The following is a 27,696-nucleotide window of genomic DNA, read 5'->3' as shown; positions in this document are numbered from 1 at the left end:
AGCTAAACACCCGTGTGCACAACTCCAGGCAGAACACAAGCAATGCGTCTGACCTTGTACACCATCACAGGCGCTCCATTGATTCCTGGACGGGCCGTGTGCCAGCAGGGACGAACGCGCTGCTCCACGCTCCAGGTACGAGTCCGGTTACAGCACATGAATGCGTCGTCAGCCCCACGAAGGTCCCACAGCTGAGGCGTGCGTCTGTCAGACAGAGGCTGCAGGAGGAGACGCGGGAGCCGAGCTGTGGATGGAGACAAACTCAGCAGCGACACCAGAGAATGAGACAAAACCCAACACTGAACCAACCAAGTCATTTACTGACACAAGCTGTATTTGGTAAAGTAGAAAGAAGCCAGGAACAATGTTCTGTTTCACCATCAATACCATTTCTGTCAGAGTTAGTAGAAAACAAAACAACCTGCGTCATGTTTTCTGCTGCCGTCAGACTCATCCAGTAGCACCTGCTTAACTCAGACTCCAGCTCAGCGTGTCAACAGCTGACTGGGCTTTGGAGGCAGGTCAGACTCAGTGCGGTGTGTGAAACCTCCGCTCTGAGCGCACAGACAGACGCGGATCTGGTTTGACGCTGGGCTCGTGTTCCGTCTCCAAACGCCGCTGCTTGTTCATAATGAAAGCCATGATAGCGAGTGCTGACACAACGGATCCATACCAGATTCACTGACGCTGATGAGCTGACAGATGCTCTGTTTTCATCCAAACATCAAACTAACACATCAGAGATGTTCTCCACTCATTTATTTTACTCTATAGTAGTTAATTCATTTGGATTCTGTCATTGCAGGAACACGAGCTACTGCCGTGAAACCTCATCATGAATTGATGGAACGAAGCGCAACAGTGGATATAATCCTAATGAACCTAATTCATGATGAAATGAACAAAGGCCAGATTTGACGTACACATCAGCTTCCTGTTTTACCCGATCATTTCAGAAACATCTGTGGAACGAGGCCAGTGAGCGCAACATCTGGACGGCATCCAACCTCCTTTAGTTTCCACACTGATCACAGTCAGAGCCCCACTTATTAGCGTGAAGCTCTATCTTCACAATCCAACGGTCTTTGCATCTCTTTTGGTTGATTTCCTGGGAGCAACTTACTGAAGAACTGCTTTGTTGTCATCCATTAGCATCCAGACGACCACCGAGGGGACGAAGAGATCGTTCCTACTCACACAGCAGCACGTCCCCCTTAGCCTCGCTGAAGCTCCTTCAGGATCAACCCCCCAAGAACTTTGATTTGTAACAGCAACAAAGTGAAAAGGAATCTTCATATGAATGTGCAGACGTAAGGAGCCACCGAGCTCAGGGATCACTGCGTCCTTAGGGTTAGTTCACATAAGCTGCAGCCTTTTACGTTTTCACTGTAACGTTCTACACCCCGTTAAGCTCAAAATCACGAGGCTCTGTGTTCCGTCTGCTCCAAATGTCCTACAGTATGTGGACTAAACGTTTCATCTGTGCCCTGCTGAAGGTTTAATCATCAATCACACTAAAAAGCTGCGCTGCTGAAGACTTGAATGAATGAATGAATCTGTTAACAAGCGATCAGACTGGAACGAGTTTGGACTCTACTGGTCGACTGTCGGAACGAAAGCACAGCCAACAACGCTGTGGAAGGACCTGAACAGGCAGGTCACGGCTCATGCCATTTCACCCTCTCCTACACTGACTCGTGAAGACAGAAGCGCAGATCACATCCCACCGCGGGCTTCATCTGCTGATGATGCCTCCATGTTTGCTCCTGTCAATCCCATGCATGATCAGACAGATCCCCTTCGCCAGCGAAGCGCATTAACCAGCGGTGCACGTCTGAGCAGCCCCCTCTTATCTGTTAAACGCAGCCTATCCCTGCTTTGCTCTCAACAGGATATGAAAGATGAGCAGATCACAGACAGAGGGGGCCACAAACCCACAGCAGCCACAATAGGAGTGATGGCTATCGCTCAGCCTTCGCTCATTCATGTGTAGCTCTACTGTTATTGCAGACACCAAATACACGACCCTGAGGAGCGGCAGCAGGTTAAGATCCATAGGACACAGATGCAGAGAAGCCGTTTGCAGACGACATGCAAGCCGTTTAAATCTTCATCTGTTTCACGCGTCCTCCATCTAATAAACTCCACGCTGGCATTATGACAAACTGCAACGCACACCAGTGGAGGCAGGACTGTGTTAGAATGTTGGCTGCTAGATGGAGCCCTGGAGGAAGCAAAGACAAGCAGGGATAGTGGATGGAAGCGCCTCCTCCCCGGCGGGCGGTGCCGACGGAGACACTCAGTGTTACTCATCTAGACATTAGGAGGCATGTGATCATCTTACTGCTGCGCTGACCTTGGCTTCACACCTGACAAAGTATCACATGGACGGAATGAAGGCAGGGCCAATAATTAGAAGCACATTTATCACATACAGTAACAGTCACTGATCCTCACTGAGCAGTTGGTCAGCTGGAAACTTTATGGAATTAACACATACAACTAATGTTGGAGACATCATCAAAACAACTCTATCTTGGACAGAAACTAAAAAGGGCTTAATAAACACTTAGACATTAGCAGGACGATTTACAAATGGTTTTAGTTGGGTCCTTCCTGCTGTAAACGCTGATCATCACCAGCGCCTTGGTTTAATATTCCACCTTGACTGGAAACAGGCTTTGTTTTAATACATTAATTAGTTAGGTGGCGGGTGAATCCACAGTGCAGCGCTTATGGTGATGAGGGAGGATCAGAGGATCAGAGTCTGCTCAGAAAGTCACCTGTCCTACTTCAGTCTGGCCTCCCTGTCCCCTTACTCCCTGAGGAGGCGTCCTATCCTCCACATAGCGATGCAAAACAAGGGGAACTCATCTGACAGGAGGAAGACGCGCTGCTCCAAATGACTCAGGAAGCCCATCTGCTCCGTCTCCACCTCCAGCCTGCTCGGCACCTCTGGGTTCTGCAGGAGCACCTCCAGAATCCCAAACAGGTAGGTAGAGTTCTGGTACTGATCCAAGGGAAACGCTTCGAGGGATGAAGTCCCCGGCTCCTGCTGAGAAGCATACACATTACATCAGTGCCGTTAGAGACAACCTCAGTTTAATGAAGCATCTTGCGGCATCCGCTGCCTGGCGAGTCCTCTCCCTGTTAGTGCTCCTTCCACGTCAGAGAAGCCGCGGGAGGCTGCTGCAGCTACGTGTGGAGGCTCAGGCCTTGAGGCAGCGGCTGCGTCCTCTAACCCCTCGCATCATGAGAAGGTCACTTCACTCTGGAGAATTAAAACCATCTCACAATTGACTTTTTAGTATGGGCTGAAGAGAGTTCTCTCCCTCTGGCTATAAACCTTATCAGGACTGAAGACAACCACCAATGAAGGAATAAAAACATTTCCACTTAGGTTTAGAGTCTAGTTTAGTGCCGAGCGGCTGCTGGATGCTTGTAGAGGTTAAGGCTGCTGCGCTGTAGGTGAACGGACCGTAAGCACTTGGTTTGAAGTTATAACAGATCACTGACTGCTGCATGAGACGTATCATCACTCTGGTCTGGGGCTCATACATTTTAATGCCGTCAAGAGCACAGATTGGTGCCACACCCTTTAGTTAGTGAAGTCATGGCTCTTCTTCATCAACTTAACTAGAACAACACACAGACTAGATGTTGGAGGCTGAGGACACGTTGCTGTACACGCAGCGACCCACAGCTGAGCAGAGGGTTTATTAAAAGGCCTGGACAGGATTCACAGTGTGAAAACAGGTTCACGTGTGAGGTCTGCCCTGACTGTGAATTCAGCAGCTACAGACATGTTCACACTTTGTGCTACAGCAACTGTCAACACGCAGGGAGCGAGGACAGAGCCGTGGGCTCTGGAAGCCTCCACTAAACAAGACTGTCTGGGCTCCGTCCCTGCACTACTCAGATCCTGCCCTGGTGTCATCCAAGCTCCGTGGAGGTTTTAAAGGGGGTCACTGAATTTAAAGAAGCATTCACTGCTGCATCATGACATTGTGTGTACGGGTTTGTGTCCTGTCACTGCTCCTACAGACGGAGAAGCTCCTTCAGCTCTACTCGGTCCGTGTCCTCCCAGACAAAGCTCCACCATCCGTTGGACTCAGGAAGTAAAGGTGCTTTATGTCTGTTTGTGGGTGGGAGCGAGTGCCACACATTCTACTTAAATCTCCAACCTGTCAATGACTCACATGCCCCAGAAATTTATGGAGTCATGAAGCAGGATTCAATGGACAGCAGAAGTCAATAAGTGGAAATAACATCCAGCGGGAGCCGTGATGGAGCATCGGTCACATCAGGTAATGTAGAGATGGAGGAAACCTTCTCTCTGTGGGATTTGTAAAAAAAAGTTAGTATGAAAAATACTAAGTGTGTTTTACTAAAAGAAGTTAAACCATGTCAGCAAATACAGTCACACACTGTTCTGTTCTTCCACCTGCAGCCAGAACTGTGCAGCTTCCAGGAACCAGAGCCAGAACCAGGTGGAGGGGACTCTGGGCCCACCTGAACCCTGATGTCCAACATTTAGCTCGGGTCACTCTCAGTCCTGAACCTTGAGGTCTGGTTGGAGAGAAACAGGCAGAGCCGTTCATCAGGATTATTAAAAGGCAGCAGCAAATCCTGTGGCTGTCAGCCGGCAGCCGGCCGGATCCCAGAGGAGCGCTAACGAGCCAACAGACAACTCAATCAGCCTGTCCTGCTGGGACACATGCAGATGGGCCCTCCATCACTTCATTTACCGGCTGGAGAACCAAAGGCTCTGCTTTCATTCACAGTTCTCATGTCGCTTCCAACTGTTCTTTGCAAAAACTTCTATAGAACGAAAACAAATGAGCAATGTTTTAAGCACATGTGCAATGGATCTTTAAGAACGGATGTGTGATTACTGAGGCGAGAGGCTCCTGAACCACTTAAAGCGCTGGGGTCCACATCCATGCACCAACAGGTGAACAAAGCCCCACAAAAAGGCAGCTCGTTAGGGCCATGAATAAGAAAGGCACCATGTGCTCCAATCAATCATGTCTCACCGAGTGCCAACAGCAGAAACACTCAGCAGAAGACATTTACAAGGAGGAAGTGAAACCTAATAAGATTTAAGTCATTTATCATTTGTAGTAGACCACTTACTGCAGCGTGACATTTAGCAGAACATCCACCACAGGTTGGAAACCAGTCGAGCACAGATAAATATTTACTAGTCGGAGCCGTTCCTGTCTTTCACCACCCTCAGTCAAGATATGCAGCAACACAACCTGTGGGTCATTGTGTTGTCCTTTTACATGCGCCAGGACTGATGTGGATGAGCAGGGTCAAAGGTTATGGTCACACTTAATTAGCATCTAAGTGTCAAAATAAGTCATCACGAAAACTCCCCGCTGTGATTCAGAGGCAGAATGGGACACGATGTGTCGATGAATGAACATTTAATAAAACAAACTGTCCAAAGCCGCTCTTAACTTCAGGTCAGACGCACCGGATCAGCTGGATGTATCTATTTGATTAAAGCTGGGGCTCGGCCCAGTTCTGACTGGGCCACAGGCAAACACAGCCTAACCAATGGAGAACAAAGCCAGATAACAGCGTTTCTGACAAAGTGTAACTTTCATAGCAATAAACGCTGTTTGTTTGCTGGAGGACTGACAATCCTGTAGTTTGGTCTGAGATGATCTGACCTCTTAAACTAATGGAGTGGCTTCACGCTGCTTTAAAAACACACATCAAAGGGCTAATTGCCAGAACTTCTTTATAGCTGATAAATGTTGCTAATTAGCTTTCAACCTCCAATGACTCACTGCTTTTATCAGCGTTTGCAGTTCCGTCAAGTTACGTCAACAGCCTTTTTCACAAGGTGCTTTTTCTCCGTATCTGCATAGATGCATAAAGAGAAAAAAGACAAACGGGAAAGAGCATAAGACAAGGATGAGAAAAAGGAGACGCATTAATGTAAACAGAACGAAAACGATTTTGTATGAAAAGAGCATAAGAGCTTCACAGAATGCAGAGACAGAATCAGATGATATAGGAAGAAAGAGATAGATGAAAAGGAGCGATGCAGGAGGGAGGGGGAGAGAGAGAGAGAGAGAGAGAGAGAGAGGCGCTGACAAAGAGCACATAATGAAGCCGCTCGGCTGCGAGTGTGAAGGGCAGTAATTTACTGATCAAGGACAGAGATTGATTTGTGGGCAGAGTGGAACAGAAAGCCCACGGTGCGAGTGAGACGCCTCAGCCTCCATTCCACGCCACGCCGCCTGTCACAGGACAGCGTCCCAGCAGGAGGCACAGCTGCAGGACGCCGCGAGGCCCGTCCAGTCAGAGTGGAAACACGTCTGCAACTCAGCGCCTGACACAAAAGCTAATTGTTGGATCGACTCTGACCGGTTTGTTTTGGTTAATTGGATATCTGGGGGCTAATCTGAAATCATAGCATCCTTTAGTCTGAGTCAACATGGAAACCAGACCAAACAGAACGGAGCTCATTCCTTAGTTACGGCCGACTCTCATTAGCCTCTACAAACTAATTCAAATTCATGTAATTTTCTTATTTCTGTGCCTGATGATGCTCATTTAAGGCTTCATCGCTTCTTAGCAGCCTTAGAATGTGCCTCTCAGACTCAAGCCTTCTGACAGAAAGCATGGACGCGTGACGAAGCTGTGAAAAGCGCTCCGACTTCCTGGTGGTCGGGTGGAGTGGCCTCGGGCCTCCCCACCCGTTTGCCACAGGAGACGGTTTCCAGGGATTGATCTGTTCCTCTTCCTATCTGCTGCCGTCTTGTACAAGCGTCCTCTCAGTGTCTTCATTTCCCCCTCAACATCTCTTTGAAGGCAAACCGCTGACAATCCACTGATTCCACCGACAGAAAATCGATCCAGTCTCATCCAGGCCTGGCCTCATATCTTGACAATCTGACTTGCCCCGGAGGTTGAGCAACACAGGTTTTTCTGTTCTCCACACACACAAAGTGCTGCCCCCCCGATTTCTGGAAGTATGTGTCACTATCAGCAACACAAGGACTCGACTGTTGGAGGTTCATTCTCTCTTTGGTTAAATGGTCTCGTGAGGCATCGACAGCCACAGTCGGGAGGGTCATCTGTCACCTCTGCCGAGCTGAGACCGAACTGATAGGACAGCGAGTTCCCAAGAGCCACGCACGACATTTAGAGACGCCACTCACTATGAAGCCAAAGGAGCCACGAGAGCAGAGATCGAGCTTCAACTTCAACAAAGACACGACCTGAGCTGGAGTTTTCCTTCTGACCAGGTGGAGGCGGAGACTGAAAGCAGAGGCATGAGGAGATCAGGAGTGATGAATAAATGTGCATTAACACGGATCCTCACCTGGATCCGTGGGAACGCTCCTGAAGGGGCCTCGGAACGGACTGCAGCTCCACAGACGCCACACTTAGCTTTGATCACACAGTCATTTAGTCATCAGGTTAAAGCTCTAATGAGAGCGGGGCTTTGATCCTCCGCTAGCAGCTGCACCTGCCCTCGGACTCAGCAGCAGTGGAGGCAGGTTTGTGAGGACCCTCCTTCAGCACACGCTGCTGCAGCTCTGCTAACGTTATGCGTGTTTCTAGTTGTGGGGGATTTGGGAAAATCAACTGCTAGACTCAGTGTCTCTGCTTAGTCATAGTTTGGATCCTAGTGCAGGAGGTTTCAGCAACTCTGCCAGAAGGAATTTAGTTCTGGGCCAAAATCCTGCTCTACCAATGTACTTGGCATTGATGCAGTCTGCTCTAAATATTGGCTGAATTAATTTCACATTTTCTCCAGCAGCAACTGCTAGTTTTTAAATATAGTGGCTTCTACTTGCCACCAACATCTGAACATTGGTGACAAACCACTGTGCAGATACGAGGCGCTCAGGAAGATGCAGACTTGTGGCTCAGAGATGGAGCTTAGCATAAAAACACCAAAACCATGACATTAACCGACCGGTTCTCTGTCGGAGACCTGAGCTGCAGACACGAACCCTAATGAAGAAGGTCAAGACAATCCTGAAGCCACACATTTCCACCCATGGCTGCACTGTGTCCACATCCACAGGGTGTGAGCATCAATGCGCCACTGAAAGCAGAGCCAGGCGATGACTGTGGGAGGAAGACGAGGATTAAAGGACGCTAATTAATTAAAACGCTGCATATGCTTCAACGTGGCAACTACAGAATAAGAGTGAAGACAAAGGAGCCACATGTTGGAAGCAGCTCAAAGCTCCACAGTCCATCAAGAGCTAATGTAGCAGCAGCTAGTGCAGAGTAAAGACTGGGTTCTTCTGTGTGTGTGCCTCATTGTTCCTGGACAATGGGTTGGTTCTGGCTGCTCCTCCTGTATCAGAGCAGCGAACTCCACCTGTTGCTGCCTCCCTGTGCTTCATACAACAGATACGCTGGGCTGCAGATGAGCAGGACAACAGGTCAAGCTGAGCGGGCGGCTACTAGTAGATTCTGAAAGCCAGCGTGTGCGGTTCCTACTGCCTGTCCACACGTCTCTTCATTGGAGACTTCGTGATCTAAAGCGGACCTTCGTTACACGTGGTTCAGCAGTGCGTCAGCTGAAGGATGATGGTTTGAGGCTCCATGTATCGCCTCAGCTGCTTTTACAGCAGCACTGGCCGTCTCCATTACTGGCTGCATTTGGAAAACTCGTGCAGAGAGTGTATTGCGTTTCCATGACAACCACAAGCAGGAACTCTCATCAGCAGCAGGAGATAGGCTTTCGTCTCTTTATATGGTGATATTGATAGTTGCTGCATCTTCTACATGTTCAACAACGTGGTAGCCTGCAAAGCTGTCGCTAATGTACACGTCACCATGTTTATTATCATTAAACACCATGTGTTTAGCAGACGCCCTTGGATCATGTCAGTTTCTACAATCAGTTAACTGCATAGCTGTTTTTTCTTGACAGAAGCCAAAGCTAAATCTAGTCTTTTGAACATTTCAGTCTCTCACCATCTCAGACTCTTACTAGTCCGACTACAATCTTTCTGCAGTGCAACCAAGTGACAGTACATCCATCAGGCCTAGTTCTCTGTTGGAAATGGTGACCTGGAACCTTAACACTGTCCTGATGACAAATGTAAACGCGGGAACAGAACCATCCAAATACCACTTCCGCTCAGACAAAGCACTTCCATTAAACTTACAATTTTCAAGAATGATTTCATCTCTTGGTTTGACATTATCATCAGGCATCACACTCAAAAATGTAGGCCCAGGAGCGTCTGAAACTCAGGAATCAATCCCCTTCTGATGTATGAAAATAAAATGTGATGTACTGAGCAGAGCTGCAGCGAAGGGAAAAACATCCCCAACGATTCAGTAGAGGCTGCACAACCCAGAGTGAAAATTGAACTGGCACTGGCCTTTACAGGCATCAGCTGTGATGCTCATTTCCTCTGGCTTTGCCACCACTGCTGAACCCTGCATGTGTGAAAAGTCATTCATCACCTCCAAGCCAAATTTAATATCCCCAAGCCAAACTTAATATCATTAAGGCTAATCATCCGGGCAACGGCAGGTCACAAACTCATCACATCAGCCCAATCAGGCAATAGGAGGCTACACAGATAAGAACAGTTGTGTAAAACCCAAGCTTAAGCCAAACTAGTCCCTGTGTGGATCCACAAGCAAAAGGGCTAAACACCTGCAGCAATACCAGGTCAGAGACGCAGAAACACGCTTCAGTCCATCAAGTGCTCTGTGGCAGAGACACAGAATCAAAGACCATCACTTTAAAACTCACAATGTTGATGCCAAGCTTCCACCTGATGATTCTGTCAACAGGTGAATTCATTAGGGGAAGAATCTGGACTGGGCTGAGATCTGGTGCTTTTCTTCCATCCACCCACCTCCAGTCCTCTACAATCCATCAGTGACAAACACGGGTGGATGTGAGCAGCGAGCGCAGACCACCCACAGTCTGCATGAAGCGGCGACAGCCCAGGGAGCATAATAACGGTGGCGGAGTGGCATTTATACTGCCCAGCGGTGTATTTCGTGCCGGCTCTGTCCCCAGGGCTGTGGCTGTTTGCTGTGACTGTTCGCCCTCTGACAGAACAACACAGTGCCCAGATGGCGCAGCTTATCTGTATGCGACGCTGCTCCAAGGACAGCGGCGCTTAGCTGCAGTATCTCTAAGGATGCATGTTGGCTCAGGTCGAACACTCACCACTTTGGTGACTCCGCTCACACTTTACGGATTCTCAGCACACACCGTGCGTCGGCCTGGAAGCAAACACAAACCTCACACCATGCACACATGCACATTAATCGTTTCCTCCTAATTCAGCCTCATCAGACGGCTGTTCCCTAGGGAATAAATGAAGACGCACTGTTGTTGAAAGGCCAATGAGGAAACAGGAGCTCGGCTCTGAGCTGGTTCCTGCATGTGGCTCCATGTGAATGTGACAAGGAGCCTTCAGCCATCACCACGTGAGCTCTGGCCTCAGCAGACAGACCTGTTGCCTGCACCGCCACCTGGGAGGAGCGGAGGCCCCTCAGCGCCGCAGCAGCGGCTGGTGGTACCTGCTAACGGTGCAGTGAGCAGACGTTGGACATCAGCGACTGCTCACTGCACCGCCTTGTTGAGACAAACGCTTCCTCCATCACGTGCACCTGCAGCTGCTCCACAGTAAAATCACTCCACAGTAATCATGCCGGCGCTTTTATGCAAATGAGCTCATTTCATACACAACAGCAATATTAACTCATCACTATGCCATTATTGGTAATGTGGCACAATGAAGTGAATCTCCAAAGCACTGTTAAATAATTAGTAAGTGTGACCATAAGGGCCATCGTGTTTGGTTTGGTTGGGTCTGTTTTAGCTAATTACAACAACGACTTCCTGTTACAAAGCTGCTGGAATCTAATCATGAAAGAGGTTCAGCATTTATGATTGTTTGGCAAACATTTAGACATATTTATTTCTGCCTGCACTTCCTGCATTAAAATCGTTGCAATTACAACTTTTTGTATTTGTAATCACTTAAAGAGTCTTTTTACCTAAAAGCACATTAACATTTGCCTTTTCTCATTTAAATATATAGATTAGCTTAAATATTGTGCAGCCAAAACAACACTGTGCCAGTTGCTTAATGAGTTTTTTAAAAGCACACGTTCCAGAAAAATAGATTCAGAATCTCTGCACATATATCGCTAACACGAAAAACAACGGCTTTGAGTTAGTTCATGCCACAAACCTACAATTTCAAGTTGGAAGGCATAAATGCAAAACACCTTCCACCAGTTTATTTCTGTAGTAATAAAAGCTCTAATGAGAACTGAGGAACTGCGTCAGTAGCGCCATTACTTCCTGTCCTGCTTTGTTCTCTGCTTAAAAGCAGCTTTTTGTCACCCACAACCTCTGAGGACCTGAGATCTCAGCCATGTCTCATACTCAGGACCTGGAGGTTCAACAGTTTCACTCATCATTCCCTTTGCATAGCAGCATAAGCTAAGTGCATGAACTGCTAATGGGGATGTCTGAGGAAACAACCCACAGCTCACTGTCCCTCTCTTAGCCTCCACGGAGTAACGAGGAGCAGTGTGGAGGTGGACTCTGCAGATGGCTGTCTGCAGGCTCTGAAAATGTCAAAGCACCACATTAACTCCAATCGATGCCAACATAGTAGTTAATGCAACTTTGCAATTACAGGTCTTATGAATGCACAGAGCACGAGGAGGGTTCTTCATCTGTATCTGTGTGGAGGTTGACTCCTCAGATTCCTGCCCACTAACACCGATTACTGCTGCTGTGTTGGAGGCAATGGCTCCACAGAGCTGCTCCGCATGGTCAGTATCTCCAGTAAACAGTGGGTTCAGCTGTTTTGTTAAAACTTGCCTCTTAAAAACACAGTGGTGATAAAATCCTCTCGAGCGGCTCAGTAGGGAGAGAGCACGGCCGGCCCTGCTGAGTGGGAGGAAGCTCAGCAGGCCGGACCAGGGGAAGCTTCTTTAGCCATTTCCTTTTTTGCTCCTAACACATTTCCATTTGGAAGGACCCCTAGTGGCTTCACACTCGGCTTTGCTTTTCATAAGGAGCAGGACGGCCACATGGAGCCCAGCCTGGGCTGTCACCAAGCTGCTGAGAGGCATTAGAATACAAGGCGAGCGGCGTCTTGTGGGACGCGGTATTGATTACAGTGGCTTAGAAGTGACTGTGGCAACGAGTCAATAGGGCACACGATGCCCCAGGCCTCACACGGAAGGTGAAAGAAATCGGTGAATGTCTGGGGAACAAAGTCAGAGAAAGGTGGGAAGAAAACCCTCGACCCGATAAGGTTTGAATGTGTTTATAAGCGACTGAGGACTGAAAGGGTCTCTTGCTGCTCTGGAAATGTGTCTGCGATAGCAAACGGTCGACGTTTGGGAACACGACTGCAGCTCATCATGACGCAGGGGAGGCAGAGAAACAAACACTGACACAGAGCCAGAGGAGGAACAGAGCAGGATGAGAGAGTTTACCTGGAAGGCCTGCCAGAGCCCATGAGCCAGAGCGCTAAGCTGAGAGAGGAGGTGGCCGATGAGGAAGGACTTTGACAAGCTGCTGCTCCCCAGGGTCATCAGACACGGCGTCAGCTCCTCGGCAGCCTGGACAAACAACACGTTAGGCACATCTTCCTTCCATAGATTTGTGGTGCTGGACTTGTGATTGTCTGAGGGTTTCATCGAATTCACTGTCCCAAGATATGTGACAGAGATCCCACGCTGTTTTCCATTTGTACGCACACAGGTGGATCAATGTAATTCATCCTGAGACCAACCAGTGATTTAAGCTTTTATTAACAGTCCAGCAGACCGTTAATAAATCAACACACACAAATCTGACACCTAACGGTTTTACTTTTGCAGGTTGCGCAATAATAATTGTATTTTTTAAATAAAATGTGTTAAATTCAAAGAAATGGTTTTCAAACAGCCAGAGGGACGAATGTTAAGTAGTTAATCCATTCTGTGTTGATCAGGTCTGGCCTTCAAATAGGAGTCTACAGACGAAGGGACGCTTATTTCTCAAGTTCATGGATTTTAAGATTAGTATATTATGAAGAACATTCAGACAAAAGCTTCATGAAGAAAGCAAAACTAAACCAGTGATGCTTTTAGAGAGTCTCACGCTCGACCATTTTAAATCTAATACTAAATTCAGTCTAAGTGACATGTTTCACTTCCTGTGAGGCTGAGTCAGGCTTCTCAGCCATCGTTCTGAGGTAACTCCAGTCCTTTGTGTTCTGCCTCGAATCACAAAAGATGAAAAGATGATATTCATACAGCTACTGGGATCAGCACCACCATTCCACACCGTTACCCAGAATGCACTGCAATGCTAATAACAAGCTGATCCCAGCTGTTATACCGGAGATGCATTTTGTTACGTGTGTCTGACATTTCTGTATCTCACGGTAACTAATACTTCATATAGTATTTAGGGTTTGAAGACATTTAAACCAAAACAGATCAAACGTTTTTTTCCCCCCAACGAAGGATAAGGACATTCATTCCTTCAATGATGAACCATTAAACGTTTTTCCAGCCTGTCAAGGTTACGTGTACAAGGACCTTTGCCCATGCGCAGCCTGCTCAGCATTCATGCTTCCCTTCAGCGACAGCCTGATTCATATTCACATATTAAAGGGGGAGCGGCCAACGCATCCATATTGTCCTTTGTTACCATGCAACGACTCAGCAGCAGCCGAGGAGACATTGTTGGGTTCAAGGGCATCACCATTATTGTTGCTTTTCAATTTGGTTTAGGGAATTCAACCAGCACTGAGACGTAGAGCTAAATCAATTTGATGCTTCAAAATGAATAAATGGGTTTTTGACTGTTGTTCCAAACAGACTGGATGCAACTGAATGAGGAGCAAAAATAAATAAAAAAACAAACCTGAAATGTAATTTGCTTTCCACTGCCACGGCTCCTGATTACCTCTGGAATGATATGGGGACATTATGTGAAATTGTCTGGAATGATTATCGTATCAAGAGATTAATTCATGATTTAAAACAAATGAAGGGAGGAGATTGTTGTTCAGCTTCCATCTCTCCACTTCAACCTCTCTGCCCTTTTGATGCTCAAGTTTGGGGTCGACTTATTTGGTTGTTAACTTGCAGATACCAGCGCACGTCACAACATTACTGTTCAAGTAAAAACCAAACAAGACCGGAGCAAACCTGCTTCATGGGACCAGCAGCCGTTTGGTGACTAAACAGCAGCTCTGTTTAAAAACCAGTTACTGCAATCAAACGGCTGGGCCTGAAAACCAAAGCACCAGCATCTTTCATCATCAAAGCAAACTGACACTAAAAGGTTAACACCCAGAGACAAACAGCAGAGCCTCACATTTAACCAACCTTTTATGCCGTTCTTCATGTTTACAGGCAAATCCTGCAGCCATAACACTGACGGGCAGCATTGTCTGGAAATTAATAGAGCAATAACAGGTGAGCTAGAGGCTGAAACGCATGAACTGAGCTGGAACCAATATATGAGAAGCTAATAAAAGTTCTTGAGCAGACAACAGGACGGCGCGGTACGATGAGGCGGCTCGGGGTTATTTGAGGCCAGGCGTTCTCCTCCCTGAAAGGCTATTACGTGAAATATGTCTGCAGCTCAACGCTGTGAGAGTGACATTTGAATGAAGCCACTTGGGATTCAGTACCTGCAATTGCATCGTCTGGGCCCTTCATCATGTCCAATCTTCTTCCCCATAGACCGTAACAACTCCTCCAGGTGTGTCTGAGAGTCGCAGCCAGAAATAAGAGCTCTCCTCGTGGATGAGGCAGGACCTGCCGCTGGGTAAACGGCCGCCGCTCGCAGGAGTTACTCCTGAAGATGGAAAACACTTGGGCCACGAGCACTTGGCCGCCACTCACTCAGCCGCCTTCATGCTTTCACTACAGAGCTGGGCTTTAGAATGGCTGGAAACTAACGCATTGGACCAACGCTGTAACAAACAGCCAGTCAAAGAGGAGCAGCGGCTCGTGTCTTAACCTTTCTTTAGCGACAGTAAACACACAGACACTAGGAAACCGTTTTGGAAGCACTCGGGGAAAGATGACAGCATCATCTGCAGCTCTTACAGACCATGAGGTTATTGGTCAACATCTACTACAGCTCAAACAGAGGATCCGCACTGAAATCACTGAGGCTGCAGTGCATCAACACACCTCAACAAATCACTGGAAAATAAAAAGGTCAAGAACAAGTCAGTTCAAACTGAACCTGTATGTGAGAAAGTGAGCCTGCTGACAGACAGAACAGGATGGAACCAACAGAAGTACACTGACTGGAAGCACAAAAAGGCAACGGCACTAGAAATGGGTTTAATGGTTCATGACGACACTGCATCCGACACAGTCTCATCCCTGAATATCAATTTGCTCCTGAGCAGCGTGAGGAGTAGATTAGTCTCCCGTCAGACTCGGAGGCTGCTGCGGTCAGGTCTTCACCCCGCTGCCCTTCATCTCTGACCTCTTCCCACGACTGGCAGAGAAATGAAGTGTTGGCTGAATGTCGCAGACATAAAGACGACATTAATGGGAATCCACAAAGTCATCAGCACCGTCCTTATTATGCAGCGTGCAATCACATGGCTGCTCCTCAGCAGGCAGAGCAGCGTGTAGCAGCAGGACCATTATTCTGAAAACACTGAACCCTAACACACAGTGGCTCCACGGCACCAGCAGAACCAGCACCACAGCATCCCACTGCCTCCGACACCAGGACTCCCCACACCCGTCAAAGCGGATCACATCCCTACTGTATGCTTCCTGATCCAACAACGAAGCAGCCCTCCACCCACAGGTGCTGCATCAATGCTGTTGATGTGTCAGCGTGTCATTGTTGTGGCTCATGGGTGTAAATGTGTTTCCTTCCAATGGAACAAAGCAGGTGCCCTTCATCAGGCAGCTCAGCGGAGTCACATTTAAACATCAGGTTTCGGTGCCAGCTGCTCAAAACACCAATCTGGACAATCCACAGCCGCAACAGAGCAGAAAGGAGCTGCAGCTGTGTTCAGTGACCTCCTCGCCTCCAGCTGAAGGATCACGGTTGTCCCCACGCTAGCAGAGCAAGAATAAAACAGGAAGCCTGCATCCACACGCAAAGCTGGGTGGAAGAATTCCTTTAATGCGAAGCTACAGGCTCATGTGCTGAAGTTCCGCATTAGTTCTGCTGTCGCTGCTCATGATGAAACAGCTTCTGCTAATCTGAGCAGAGCTTAAACAATCAAACGCTTTATTCATCACTGCTGGAACTAGAACTATTACATTGTCCATTTTATAGTGATTAAGCACAGATTGTGGCATCATGAGTAAGTACAGTCCCTCCATAATAATCACACGCCAGCTAATGGCCGCCGCAGCTTTCATTTATTCTGCGTTACTGTGATTTGTTGGCGGCTCCAAACATCCTCTGCCATAAGACTGAGACAACTGGTTCTGTGGGTGAGCATTAAAGCCTCCCAGAGACGGATCGGTGCCGTGTTAATGGAACTCCTCATTAAATTTAAATGATTTTACAGAGTCCTCACCACCACCATCACTTTCACTGACAACTGCTAAACATCTCTGCTGGCAGAAAAGTCCACTTTCTTGACTCTTCGTCATGGCCTGCAGCGTCTTCAGGCTAAACACCAGCGTTTAGCGAGAGGCAGCCGGGGAATCTTCACCCTGTCAGCTCTGGCTCGCCTTCATCTCTATTACCCGCCTGTCAGGGCCTGTCATGACTGTAGCGTGTGAGGCGCCGAGGGACGGAGGCTTCACCCCATCGATCACCACAGAATTTAAATGAAGGACAACCCGAAGACATTACATTACATCATCACGGTGAAGTAAAACCTGGGTCAGAACCGAACCGCGTGAGTCCATGTTTTAGGAAATTAACTGTGCAAAGCTCCTCTGTTTGTGCTCGTGTCCATCACAACAAACATTTTTTTCAGCTTTGACAGTGTGTCGTGGCTCCGGTGAGGTTTTTAGGCTTCAAATTAAATCTGTACCAGCACATACGTGTTAGTTATTGTGCCATCGACTGAGCTGATCCACGTCTAACACATTTCTGGAAACTTCAACCAGACGTTGGATTGGATTAGCGGCTGTGACACTCACTATCGTCTCACACAACCTTTGCTCTTAACTGGTTTCTCCAGACATCCAGTCAAATAAACTGAACAGACCTGATATGAGGTAGTTTATGTTGATGCAGCGTTTACTCCACTCCTCCTTTTATTCATGCTGCTCTAACCGTGGGGGGTAATTTTCCAGCTGAACTGTAAGTTTCCTCCAAAGCTGAATTAATAAGCAAACCCTGTGTGCACACAAACACAGATGCCATTACTCACCCTGCTGGGCTGATTACTGTGCAACAGCATCACAGTCAGCTCCCTCAGCGACTCCTCCACATGTTTCTTCAGCTCCACAGATGGCAGCCTCTGAGAGCAAAAGAGGTCCATCGCTTGCGCCGCGACCCGACAGGCCTGAGGAACGGGGTCGTGAAAGCCCAGAGGAGGACCCCCGCACGTCCTCACCACCGAGTCAAGGAGCCGGCACAGGGAGTCCACCAGCACCGACCCCGCCTCCCCATCAGGGCTGAACCACAGAGCCTCCAGGCCCTGGTTCCTCCCTCCTACTCGCTGCAGGGAGCACAGCCGCTGGAGGAAGTGCACATGGGGATGCATGGCTGCACAAACTGGTGGCTGAGGGGAAGTGACTGCAGACACAAGGTCCTGCAGACTCAGGTCCGGCGTGTCCGAGTCAGCGTGAACCAAACCTTCTGGACCAAACAGATCCTGTGAGCCAGCCTCGGGGGTGTCGTCCGCACCTGAAGGGTTTAAACAGACACGAGAAGCATCAGGCTCGTTCTGGTCTTTGGTTCGTCTGGAGTGGAACGTGGACGCCTCATCTTGGCAGGGCCTCGTCGTTCCACAGAAGGAACCCACTGAGTTCATTCGTGCGTTAGAGAACCTGAGGACCACATTACAGGTGGATACAAACAATCTATATAAACATTGTGTCAGACGACGTCTCCAGAACAGATCACTGCAGCTCTAATAAAACAACAAGATGGGAAACTACTGAACAGTTCAGGTTCTTCTGAACATTTCAAATCCGTCTGGTTATTAAGGTTTTATTCTAGAAAGACAAGCGTGGTAAATGATCCTTTCTGCCCATTTTCCACTAAACTAATGTAAACTAATGAGACACGTCTAGGCTTCAGGGTCCTGGATCATCATTTCTGCCTTAGGCCAGTTCAGTTTGAAGCAGTCTCATATTAAACTGGGGCACGTAGGCAACGATCATCACATCGTGTGAGCGTGTTTCATACTGAGGAAGTTGCTCCTGGAATGAATGATAGCAGGACTGAAGCCAGTAATGACACCAGCCTGTAACTCAGTTTCCTCACTGTGACGCAAATCACATTAGCACACGACACATGGTCTGTTCGTCGTGCCGCTCATCTCGGCTTCCTCTGGCAGCACCAGTCTGCGGCTTCTACACAGACGGACGGACGGACGGACGGAGCCTACCGGCCTCGGAGCGGCTCAGCCTGGCGATCAGCACCTCCTGCCGCAGCCGCAGCACCTCCTGCCGCAGGAGCTGCACCTCCGTCCTCCAGCCTCCCTCCCGGCCGCTCAGCTCGGCGGCCAGAGCCTCGGCGTGCGCGCGGCCGCTCACGCCCCGGGGTCTGCTCCTGATTATGGCCAGTGCCACGGCCACTCGGACTTTCAGGAAAAACCTCTGGACCGGACCGGATGCTGCAGATTCGGATGAGAGGCAAAGCAAACGCACGTTGGTGTGTTCAGTCAGTACTGAGTGGTAAATGTTCGCCCTGTGTTGAAACTAAAGCAGCTGCGTTGACCAGAATCAAACCTCCACATGTAACAAACTAACCGTTAAAAGTTTGGCACGTGCGTCATTCTTCGCACTTGACCCTGTGACCGCTACAAGTAACGTTAGCACGTTAGCTTAACGGCTAGCTCGCTAACGCCAATTAACAGTTGTTTGTAGGACTAAATGGTTGATCATATACGTTGTAGTAACGCTTCACCTGTGAAGGTTCCCTGTTCGCTGTCCATCTCTTCTCCACAGTGCGCCCATTCACGTCTACGGTCCGACGTTTGAAGCTAAATTAGCTTCACCGGATGCGCAGGTGTTACATCGAAATGTGTCTCCCGGAAACTTCAGGGTCACAGAAACGATCACGAGGCACGTGCAGATTGTCTTCAACTACCAATCAGCGCTCACTTTGTTGTTTTTCCTGTATTTACATGTTCTCTAATGAGCTTTTTGCGCTTTCAGAGAATTGCTTTGTTTTCATGGCCATCTCTGTATCACGACTGTTTAAGCTGCTCCAACTATTAAACCAAGACGTGGTTTCATGTGGTTGTAAAATCCCAGAGCTGCTTCTAAATAACACAAACTCTACTGAAACTAAAGGGACCAAGTGAAAGCTGCAGAAGCTGCACACAAACACAAGCGAAGCTCTCCTCTCCTGCCCTGCTGATCTGAAAACCCTCTCCACTCATTGCTTCAATGAGGCTCGTCGTTTCAAACTGCCATTAACTTTCCCTGCAGTAAAACTTGTGTCTGCAGCGTTTTCTGCTGTGATTTGGCGAGGCAGCGGTCCGACGGCGAGGTCCTGCTGGATCACTGGGCCTCTCACCTCCTCCCAGACACCTTCCACACCAATCTCATTGCAGTCAGTGTCGTGATGTGATTCCCTCCGTCAGCCCAGAGCCGGAGGCGTCCAGGTGAAGGTCAGCGCACACTCAAGCGGAGAATGGGCTGTTGTGCTCTGTGACTCAGCGCTGCTCCCCAAACCTCATCAATAGCAAGTCTGCTGCTCCTGCAATATATGGGCCCCATGCGCAGCCTAGACAGAGGCTTTCACTGCACCTGCTGGAGGTAAAAACAAACGGCCAAAAGCTCGGAATTACTGTAGGACCTGCACAAAGTTACAGTCTGCTTAATTTATTAGTGTTCATTTGCTTCCAGAGGATAATTCTGTTTTCAGTAAAGCTGGGGATCAAAGTGTAAGTACTGTGGAAAACAGCAGAGCTATTTACCCCTCTGGCAAAACGCAGTGCTGCTCTTGGACTGAGAGACTGAACCACTGCTGCCTCAAATAAAAAGAATGATCATTTGCATTCATTTGGAACGTGTCTCTGAAAAAATTAGTACAAGACATTATTCAAATGTTGAAACTGGGAAATTAGTTTTTTTCTGCTAAATGTTGAGCTTGATGCATCAACATGTTGCACTGGAAAAGTTGTGCGCTGCTTAAGAAGGATGTGCTGTGAGGGTGAAGCAGACGAGCTGCTCGGACGTCATGGGACGTGAGGCATCACATCCACCCCTCTGGTTCCTGGACATTGTGGGACTGATCCGCTGTGAACAAAGAAAGGGGATTCAAACCTGCTGCGTGTGTTTTTGCAGCATATGGAAGAGGTGCGCGAGCTGTCACTGACTGGCAGCTCTCAGCATCACAAGCAGTGGGAGCCGCGTGCGTCTCTGCAGCGGCGCTCATTCACCACCAGGCAGCCATGACGGCTTCAGGCAGCAGCTGCTCTGCATGGCTGCTTCCAGCCTGTGATAAGCTGTGGTCACTGGGTTGGTTCACTCAGCTGCTGCAGCTCTGATTGGCTGGAGAACGGAAAGGCCGCGGCGCCGGCACGGACCATTCACCTGCAGCCTGTGAATGTACTGCACGCATTTACATCAGTGAAAAACACGGGCACAGAAACAGCTGGAGGCCCGGCTCTCGTCAGACCGGCTGCAGCCTTTTCCTCCATAACAAACGAGTTGTGTGTGAAAAGCCGGGGCTGTGTATCATTTAGCAGACAGTAAAAACAAGCCTCTGGAGCTCCGTTAACGGTGAGATCGGTCCAGAGTCCTGGAGCCGCTCCACTCAGCACGCTTCATTCATTAGGCGCTGTCAGAGAGTAATGGACCCGGTTGGCCTCTCTCTGGACCGGCCCTGCGGCTTTATGACCCAGCACTGGGAGGAGGAGAAACTTTCCACCAGGAGGAAACGACGCGAGTGGAGGAGGTGAAAGATGAAGACATTCATCCACGTAACAGACACTTCCTGTAGATGGTGTAGTGACAGTGACCAGTGGTGAGTTGTAGTTCTGAGTGTCTAGGAGAGCGTGCGCTCGTCTCTGGGCCTCGGCCCGTTCTCCTTCCAGCCTGTTCTGGTGCAGCAGGTTCCGGTCGGAGCAGCAGGGTGTGGGCCCGGATCCTGGTTCTGCTGCGGCAGTCCTGCTGGAGCCGGTTCTCCCACTCTGCTGTTGCCTAGCGCTGCTCAGGGGAGATGCTGAGTTGTGATAACCAACTGTGCATAAAAAGCCAATGAAAACTGAAAGTACAGTTTAGCTGCATCGTGAAAGGTCATTACTGGGGAAACGGAGCGAGCTCCTCATGGAACCTGAAGGACGAACAGCAACAAAGGAAGCAATCGACTAGAGTGGAGCTGCACTGGTTCAGAGGCAGCGACGATACTATCGACTGATCCTATCTCACCACGATAAGCTGAGGTCACGTCCTGGAACCCGTGGCTGCTTTAAACTCAGACCTCGTACATGTGCATTCGCTGCTGATTAAAGGAGCCGAGCTGTCATTGCAGGATGTTGAACCCGAGGCCTCGTAGCTGCTCTCAGTCACACGCGAACAGGCGTATTTTGCTTGTTTAATAATCTAAACCACGTGTGGCAAAATTCTGGGTTTGTTTTAAGTGGAAGCCTCTCCGGAACGAGAGAGGACGAGAATGAGAGGGGAGAGAGAGAATGGGAGGGACTGAACGAGAGAGAGAGCGAGAGAGGCGGAATAAAAGCAGGAGTCAGACTTGAGCGCTCTGAACTTGAGGAGACGCGCAGCACGGACTGAACACCGCTCATCACCGTGAGCGCTCGGTCTGTATTTGTATCGAACGCTGCTGCGGATGATGGACTGCTCCCTTTGTGACACACCTTTTTCGCCTTCACGGATACTAAAGATTAGATGAGCCGCTGGTGACGTGAGGAAGATGAAGAAGAGGAGGCAGAAGTGCGTCTTCGTCTGACTCCCGGACTCGTAACTGCTGCTGCGCCTGTGCCGGAGATGGAGCCGCGCGCGGCGCGTGAGGGTTCGGTCTCCGGGCTTCCGCTCGAGCTCGATGACGCGGGCGTCTGACCGGGAGCGGAGGGATGGAGAGCGGTCCGCTGCAACCGACGCCCGGCACGTACGCGGAGCCGTTGAACGTCTCCACCAACTCCACCGACGCCAGCTTCGCGCCCAGCGCGGACGGGAAGGAGTCCAACGTGGCTCTGCAGGCGGGTCTGGCCGTCACCTTAGCGCTCATCACCTTCGCCACGACGCTGTCAAACGCCTTCGTCATCGCCACCATCTACCAGTCCCGCAAACTGCACACGCCGGCCAACTTTCTGATCGCGTCGCTGGCGGTGACGGACCTGCTGGTGTCCATCCTGGTGATGCCCGTCAGCGCGCTGTACACGGTGAGCCAGACGTGGACGCTGGGGCAGGTGGTGTGTGACGTGTGGCTGTCCTCGGACATCACGTGCTGCACCGCCTCCATTCTGCACCTGTGCGTCATTGCGCTGGACCGCTACTGGGCCATCACGGACGCCGTGGAGTACTCCAAGAAGCGCACGCCGGCGCGCGCGGCCGGCATGATCGCCACCGCGTGGGTGATCGCCATCTCCATCTCGCTGCCGCCCTTCTTCTGGCGCCAGGTGAAGGCGGAGGAGGTGACGAGCTGCAACGTCAACACCGACCACATTTTCTACACCATCTACTCCACCTTCGGCGCGTTCTACATCCCCACGCTGCTGCTGATCGCGCTCTACGGCAGGATCTACGTGGAGGCGCGGAAGCGCATCCTGAAGCAGCACAACAAGCCGGGGAAGAGGCTCACGTCCGCGCACCTCATCACCGACTCGCCGGGCTCCGTGGCGTCCACCACGTCCCTCAACTACGGCACCAACGACGCGTCCTCCTGCGACACTACCTCGTCCGCGAACGTGAGCCAAGTCAAAGTGACGGTGTCGGACGCGCTGCTGGAGAAGAAGCGCATCTCGGCCGCCAGGGAGAAGAAGGCCACTAAGACTCTGGGGATTATCCTGGGCGCCTACATCGTGTGCTGGCTGCCCTTTTTCATCTACACGCTCCTAGTGCCTGTGTGCGCGTCGTGCTTCCACCCGGAGCTCTTCGACATCTTCACCTGGCTGGGTTACCTCAACTCGCTCATCAACCCCATCATTTACACCATGTCCAACGAGGACTTCAAGCAGGCCTTCCACAAACTCGTCCGCTTCCGCTGCTGCAGGCCATGAAGCAGCTCCGTTCTGACTGCTGGAGTTTAATGATGCTGCCGGTGTCGGTGGGACTGTGGTCCACGCTGTCGGACCTGGAAGCACAAGCGCTTAGGACTAATTCATCATGGGCCCATGTGTGTTTCATTTTCCTGACTCAATACGCGTAGTTCAGCTCCTCAGACGGGCCTGGACCAGCGCCAGGGAGCGCGTCCTCCTGTGTGTGTGTTCTGGTGGCTGTGCTGTGGTCCGGTGGCGTCTGCGGCAGAGCCCAGTGGAGCCGGTGACTCGTGCCCCGTCTGCCGCCGTCCCGCTCAGACGTTAAGTGTTAATATGACATTAGATGTTTCATTTCATGGCAGACAAAGGAATACGGATCTGCAGATGATGCAGATGTGGAGCAGGGCCCACGCTGCTGCTCTACTTCCCTTTGGTGCATTTGTGTCTTTCACACCTGTTCAAGTTGTGGTAGATGATAAATATTTTTTAAATGCTGCAAATGTCACAGTATTCTGATTATGATCATATTCTTGCTTCCACCAAACTGTCACATGTTAAATGTCGTGCTTGAGCTGCTGCTGATCCTGAAACATTTCTGGGCTTTTCAAAGCATGAAATAAAGAAGTCAGAATCAGTTTTCCTGCAGCTCGTCAGGGGTAAAGTGACCTGTTGCTGCAGCTCCGGCGACAGAGGCTCTGATCTGTGGTCAGACGCGTTAAAGCGGACCTGAAGGAGCTGGAGCTGCTGCTCCAAAGCCGTGGTTCTGGTGCTTCCTGTCGCTGAGCGCTCGTGTGGCGTCGCTACCGCTCTCTGTCGGCTTAAACGCAGCGCTGCCCGGGCTTCACGCCCTGTTTGACTGGTGCCGAACGGCCTCAAAGCTCCTCACCGGCCGCTTCACGTCTGCGTTGCTTCCTCCTCACACTCACACAGCCACAGCTAATGGATGGAAACGGGCCTCTGACACAGAGCTGTGTGTCTGACAGTCTGCAGGTCAGAGGTCGGGCACGTTCCATATCTGGGGTCTGGAGCACTGTCCAAGGACAAACCTGAACCTTCTCATTGAACTCAATAAGCCCTCGCTTTGCATTTAGTGCGGTTTCCATGACAACAGGGTTCCACCCATGACAGCAGAGCAGGCTGAGGAGCGGTTCAGGTCCGGTTGTGAGTGGTAGCGACGTCCTCCAGCGCCGGTGAGAGGAACCCACACGGGCCTTCGGTTCCTTCAGGTTCTGCTAAACTACAAGCGTCCGGAACGGGACGCGGCCTCTCGGCCTCGCCGCCTGCACGGCTGCTGCTCGGCGGCCGCTCGCTGATGAATCGCCTCTCTGTGCACAGTATTGATCTGCTGGTGTGAACCTCATCTGGTGGCGCTGTCAGTCCGGTGGAACCTCCTTCCATCGCGGCTCCTTTCTGCTGTACAAGGCTTCTGCAAACGCGGCTCTGCTCCGGAGGATCCATCACTGCTGCTTGTGTGAAAAGTCAAAAATATCAATAAAAGGTCTGTGGCATCACGAGGTCACCGTGGTTCTCTGGTTTCCATTCACTCCGACTAAGCATGCGTTTCAGTGTGAACACGGTGCTGCTCTGCTCCCGGCTGCATTAATGCTGCATTACTGGATCTGTGAGCCTCACTGCGTCCTCACTGGTGACATTTAGTAACGCGAGGCTTTAAAAGCCATCCGCCGGACTTTATTAACCTTCTACGGTCACAACCATTTAAACAAACACATTCAGAATCACGTTAAAGGGCCTCGTCTGCTCCAGTCGGCAGGACAGCGTCTGTCACCACGAAACCTTCACCGATCCTTTGAAAATTCAGCTTTAAAGACAGGAACCTGCAGGATGCAGAGCAGACGCACTCACACTGATTAGGATTCATAGACACTAAGCAAGAGGCAGCAGAGTCCATCCATTAGTTTGATGCATTTCAACAAACATCCATAAAATCCCTCACACCTTCAAACACAGCTTGTTACGGCTCTGCCCACAAACCTTCAGCCAGTTTCATCTTTTCCTTTTGTTAGAGATTTATTCTGTTGGCTCCTTGTAAAATCGATGGGAGCCGTGGCCCCTGTTCAGCGTCTCCATGGTTTGATGCTCAGCTAATCCATGGCAACGCCACAGAAGCCAAAGCAGCACGCGGAGCAGAATACAGATGAAGGTGGAGGTGACGTCACATGAAAGCAGACGCTGCAGCCACAGAGTGTGACGGAGCTGGAGGTCCAGGTTTCAGGTTCCACCAGCCTTTTACTGTGAAGGTGTAAATCCTGAGGCAGCAGCCGCGCTATCGCTCATTTTTACCTCTTGACGCCATCACACGCTGCGTTCCTGGCTCTTTGCTGGACTGGAAGCAAACGTGCAGACAGGGATTATTACAACCTCCTGTTTGTGGCCCCGGAGGCTGAGGGTTGAAGAGCAGCTACTTACAGCAGGGACACGGTTAATGATGAAAACACAATGCAGCTTTACTTAACGAGCACTAACACTACATGACTGACAGAAGGAAAGGCAGCGGCAGCGGCAGACGAAGCAGTGGACGAGGAGCAGCAGCAGCAGCCTGAGCGGGTCAGGGCCCACCCGACCCGACCCGACCCGACCCGCAGCCACACTCACATCACTGTTAGAGCGTTTAAAAGCAAACGCGTGAAGTTCAGTGACAAACCGGTGGAGGAGAGAAGCTGCTGCGATGTGTGTGGGCGACGCAGAGTCAGTGCAACATCCCACTCCCAAACAGAGCAACAGCAGCTGAACAAACAGAGCCGTGGTGGGTGGGTCACTGCTACATGTACACGTACCACAGCCACGAGCCCGACACGCTGAGCAACCACAGAGAGGAGCAATTCACCGTCAGCACTGAGAATAGGGTCCAGACACAAACCCAGAAGCAGGCGACGGAACCAAACAGGAAGTCATGGACACGGACGGCAGCAGCGGCTACTTTTCCTACTGTGTGTGAAGGCTCATTTAGACCTGAGCTGAAGACGAGAGTCCGACACAGTGGGTGACGCTTCCACAGCGCTGCTGTAGTGAGTCTCAGGTGCAGGAGGTGAAGGTAGCGCAATAAACCACTCCACCGCTTCCAGCGTTGTAGCTCATTACTTAGAATGACAGCAGACGAGCGGAGCCATGATTAAAACCATCATTTAGGCTCAGAAGGAGGGAGCGATGGCTGAGGATCCAGAAAGCAGGAGGCGGCGCCTGCTGCTGGTCCTGGAGCTGTGGAGGTGCAGCCGCATGAGGGCTGTTTATTCTGGAAGCCGACCTTCGGCTGCAGATGATTCAAGCGTTTGCATAACGGCTGTGCTGTGGCGGTGAAGCAGACGGGCCGCGGGCCTGGTGGGGCGCTGACTGCAGCGGTTCTGACCGCGTGGGCGGGATGATACCCTCATCTCAGCACAACACCAGGCTCAGAGCTCAGAGGAGGAGCCGGACCTGATGAAGAGGAGCCGGACCTGATGAAGAGGAGCCGGGTCCAATGAGGAGGAGCCGGACCTGATGAAGAGGAGCCGGGTCCAATGAGGAGGAGCCGGATCCAATGAGGAGGAGCCGGATCTGATGAAGAGGAGCCGGACCTGATGAAGAGGAGCCGGGTCCAATGAGGAGGAGCCGGGTCCAATGAAGAGGAGCCGGACCTGATGAAGAGGAGCCGGGTCCAATGAGGAGGAGCCGGACCTGATGAAGAGGAGCCGGATCTGATGAAGAGGAGCCGGGTCCAACGAGGAGGAGCCGGTCCTGATGAAGAGGAGCCAGGTCCAATGAGGAGGAACCGGGTCCAATGAAGAGGAGCCGGGCAACGAGGAGGAGCCGGGTCCAATGAAGAGGAGCCGGACCTGATGAAGAGGAGCCGGGTCCAATGAGGAGGAGCCGGTCCAAAGAGGAGGAGCCGGACCTGATGAAGAGGAGCCGGGTCCAATGAGGAGGAGCCGGGTCCAATGAGGAGGAGCCGGATCTGATGAAGAGGAGCCGGACCTGATGAAGAGGAGCCGGGTCCAATGAGGAGGAGCCGGGTCCAATGAAGAGGAGCCGGACCTGATGAAGAGGAGCCGGGTCCAATGAGGAGGAGCCGGACCTGATGAAGAGGAGCCGGATCTGATGAAGAGGAGCCGGGTCCAACGAGGAGGAGCCGGTCCTGATGAAGAGGAGCCAGGTCCAATGAGGAGGAGCCGGTCCAAAGAGGAGGAGCCGGACCTGATGAAGAGGAGCCGGGACCAATGAGGAGGAGCCGGACCTGATGAAGAGGAGCCGGGTCCAACGAGGAGGAGCCGGGTCCAATGAAGAAGAGCCGGACCTGATGAAGAGGAGCCGGACCTGATGAAGAGGAGCCGGGTCCAATGAAGAGGAGCCGGACCTGATGAAGAGGAGCCTAGTCCAATGAAGA

The 27,696-nt window shown here is 50.6% G+C and overlaps 2 protein-coding genes across 12 annotated transcripts; one reads left to right on the top strand and one right to left on the bottom strand.

Moving 5' to 3' along the window:
* Positions 1-2,405: 2,405 nt before the first annotated feature.
* mei4 (meiosis-specific, MEI4 homolog (S. cerevisiae)) lies at positions 2,406-19,285 on the bottom strand. 11 transcript variants are annotated; one of them, XM_029141922.3, is made up of 7 exons: positions 19,058-19,285; positions 18,537-18,764; positions 17,352-17,830; positions 14,365-14,429; positions 13,898-13,941; positions 12,478-12,603; positions 2,915-3,052 (listed from the first exon to the last, which is right to left on the bottom strand). In XM_029141922.3, exons 1-6 carry the CDS (start codon positions 19,083-19,085, stop codon positions 12,512-12,514), a joined length of 936 nt encoding a protein of 311 aa, XP_028997755.1. In that variant the 5' UTR covers positions 19,086-19,285; the 3' UTR covers positions 2,915-3,052; positions 12,478-12,511. The 11 variants fall into 11 exon arrangements, 8 of the variants coding, with proteins under 8 accessions (XP_028997752.1, XP_028997751.1, XP_040925547.1 ...); XM_029141920.3 differs by having other exon boundaries at positions 2,917-3,055; positions 19,058-19,282; XR_008693920.1 differs by lacking the exons at positions 13,898-13,941; positions 14,365-14,429 and adding exons at positions 4,200-4,336; positions 4,429-4,569 and having other exon boundaries at positions 2,918-3,055; positions 19,058-19,278.
* Positions 19,286-21,795: 2,510 nt separating this feature from the next.
* LOC114850001 (5-hydroxytryptamine receptor 1B-like) lies at positions 21,796-24,832 on the top strand. Its single transcript, XM_029141913.3, has one exon. It carries the CDS (start codon positions 22,194-22,196, stop codon positions 23,337-23,339), a length of 1,146 nt encoding a protein of 381 aa, XP_028997746.1. The 5' UTR covers positions 21,796-22,193; the 3' UTR covers positions 23,340-24,832.
* The last annotated feature ends 2,864 nt before the right edge of the window (positions 24,833-27,696 follow it).

The sequence above is a fragment of the Betta splendens genome, chromosome 24 (assembly GCF_900634795.4).
Source record: "Betta splendens chromosome 24, fBetSpl5.4, whole genome shotgun sequence".
NCBI lineage: Eukaryota > Metazoa > Chordata > Actinopteri > Anabantiformes > Osphronemidae > Betta > Betta splendens.
This window is presented reverse-complemented; position numbering and strand designations above follow the sequence as displayed.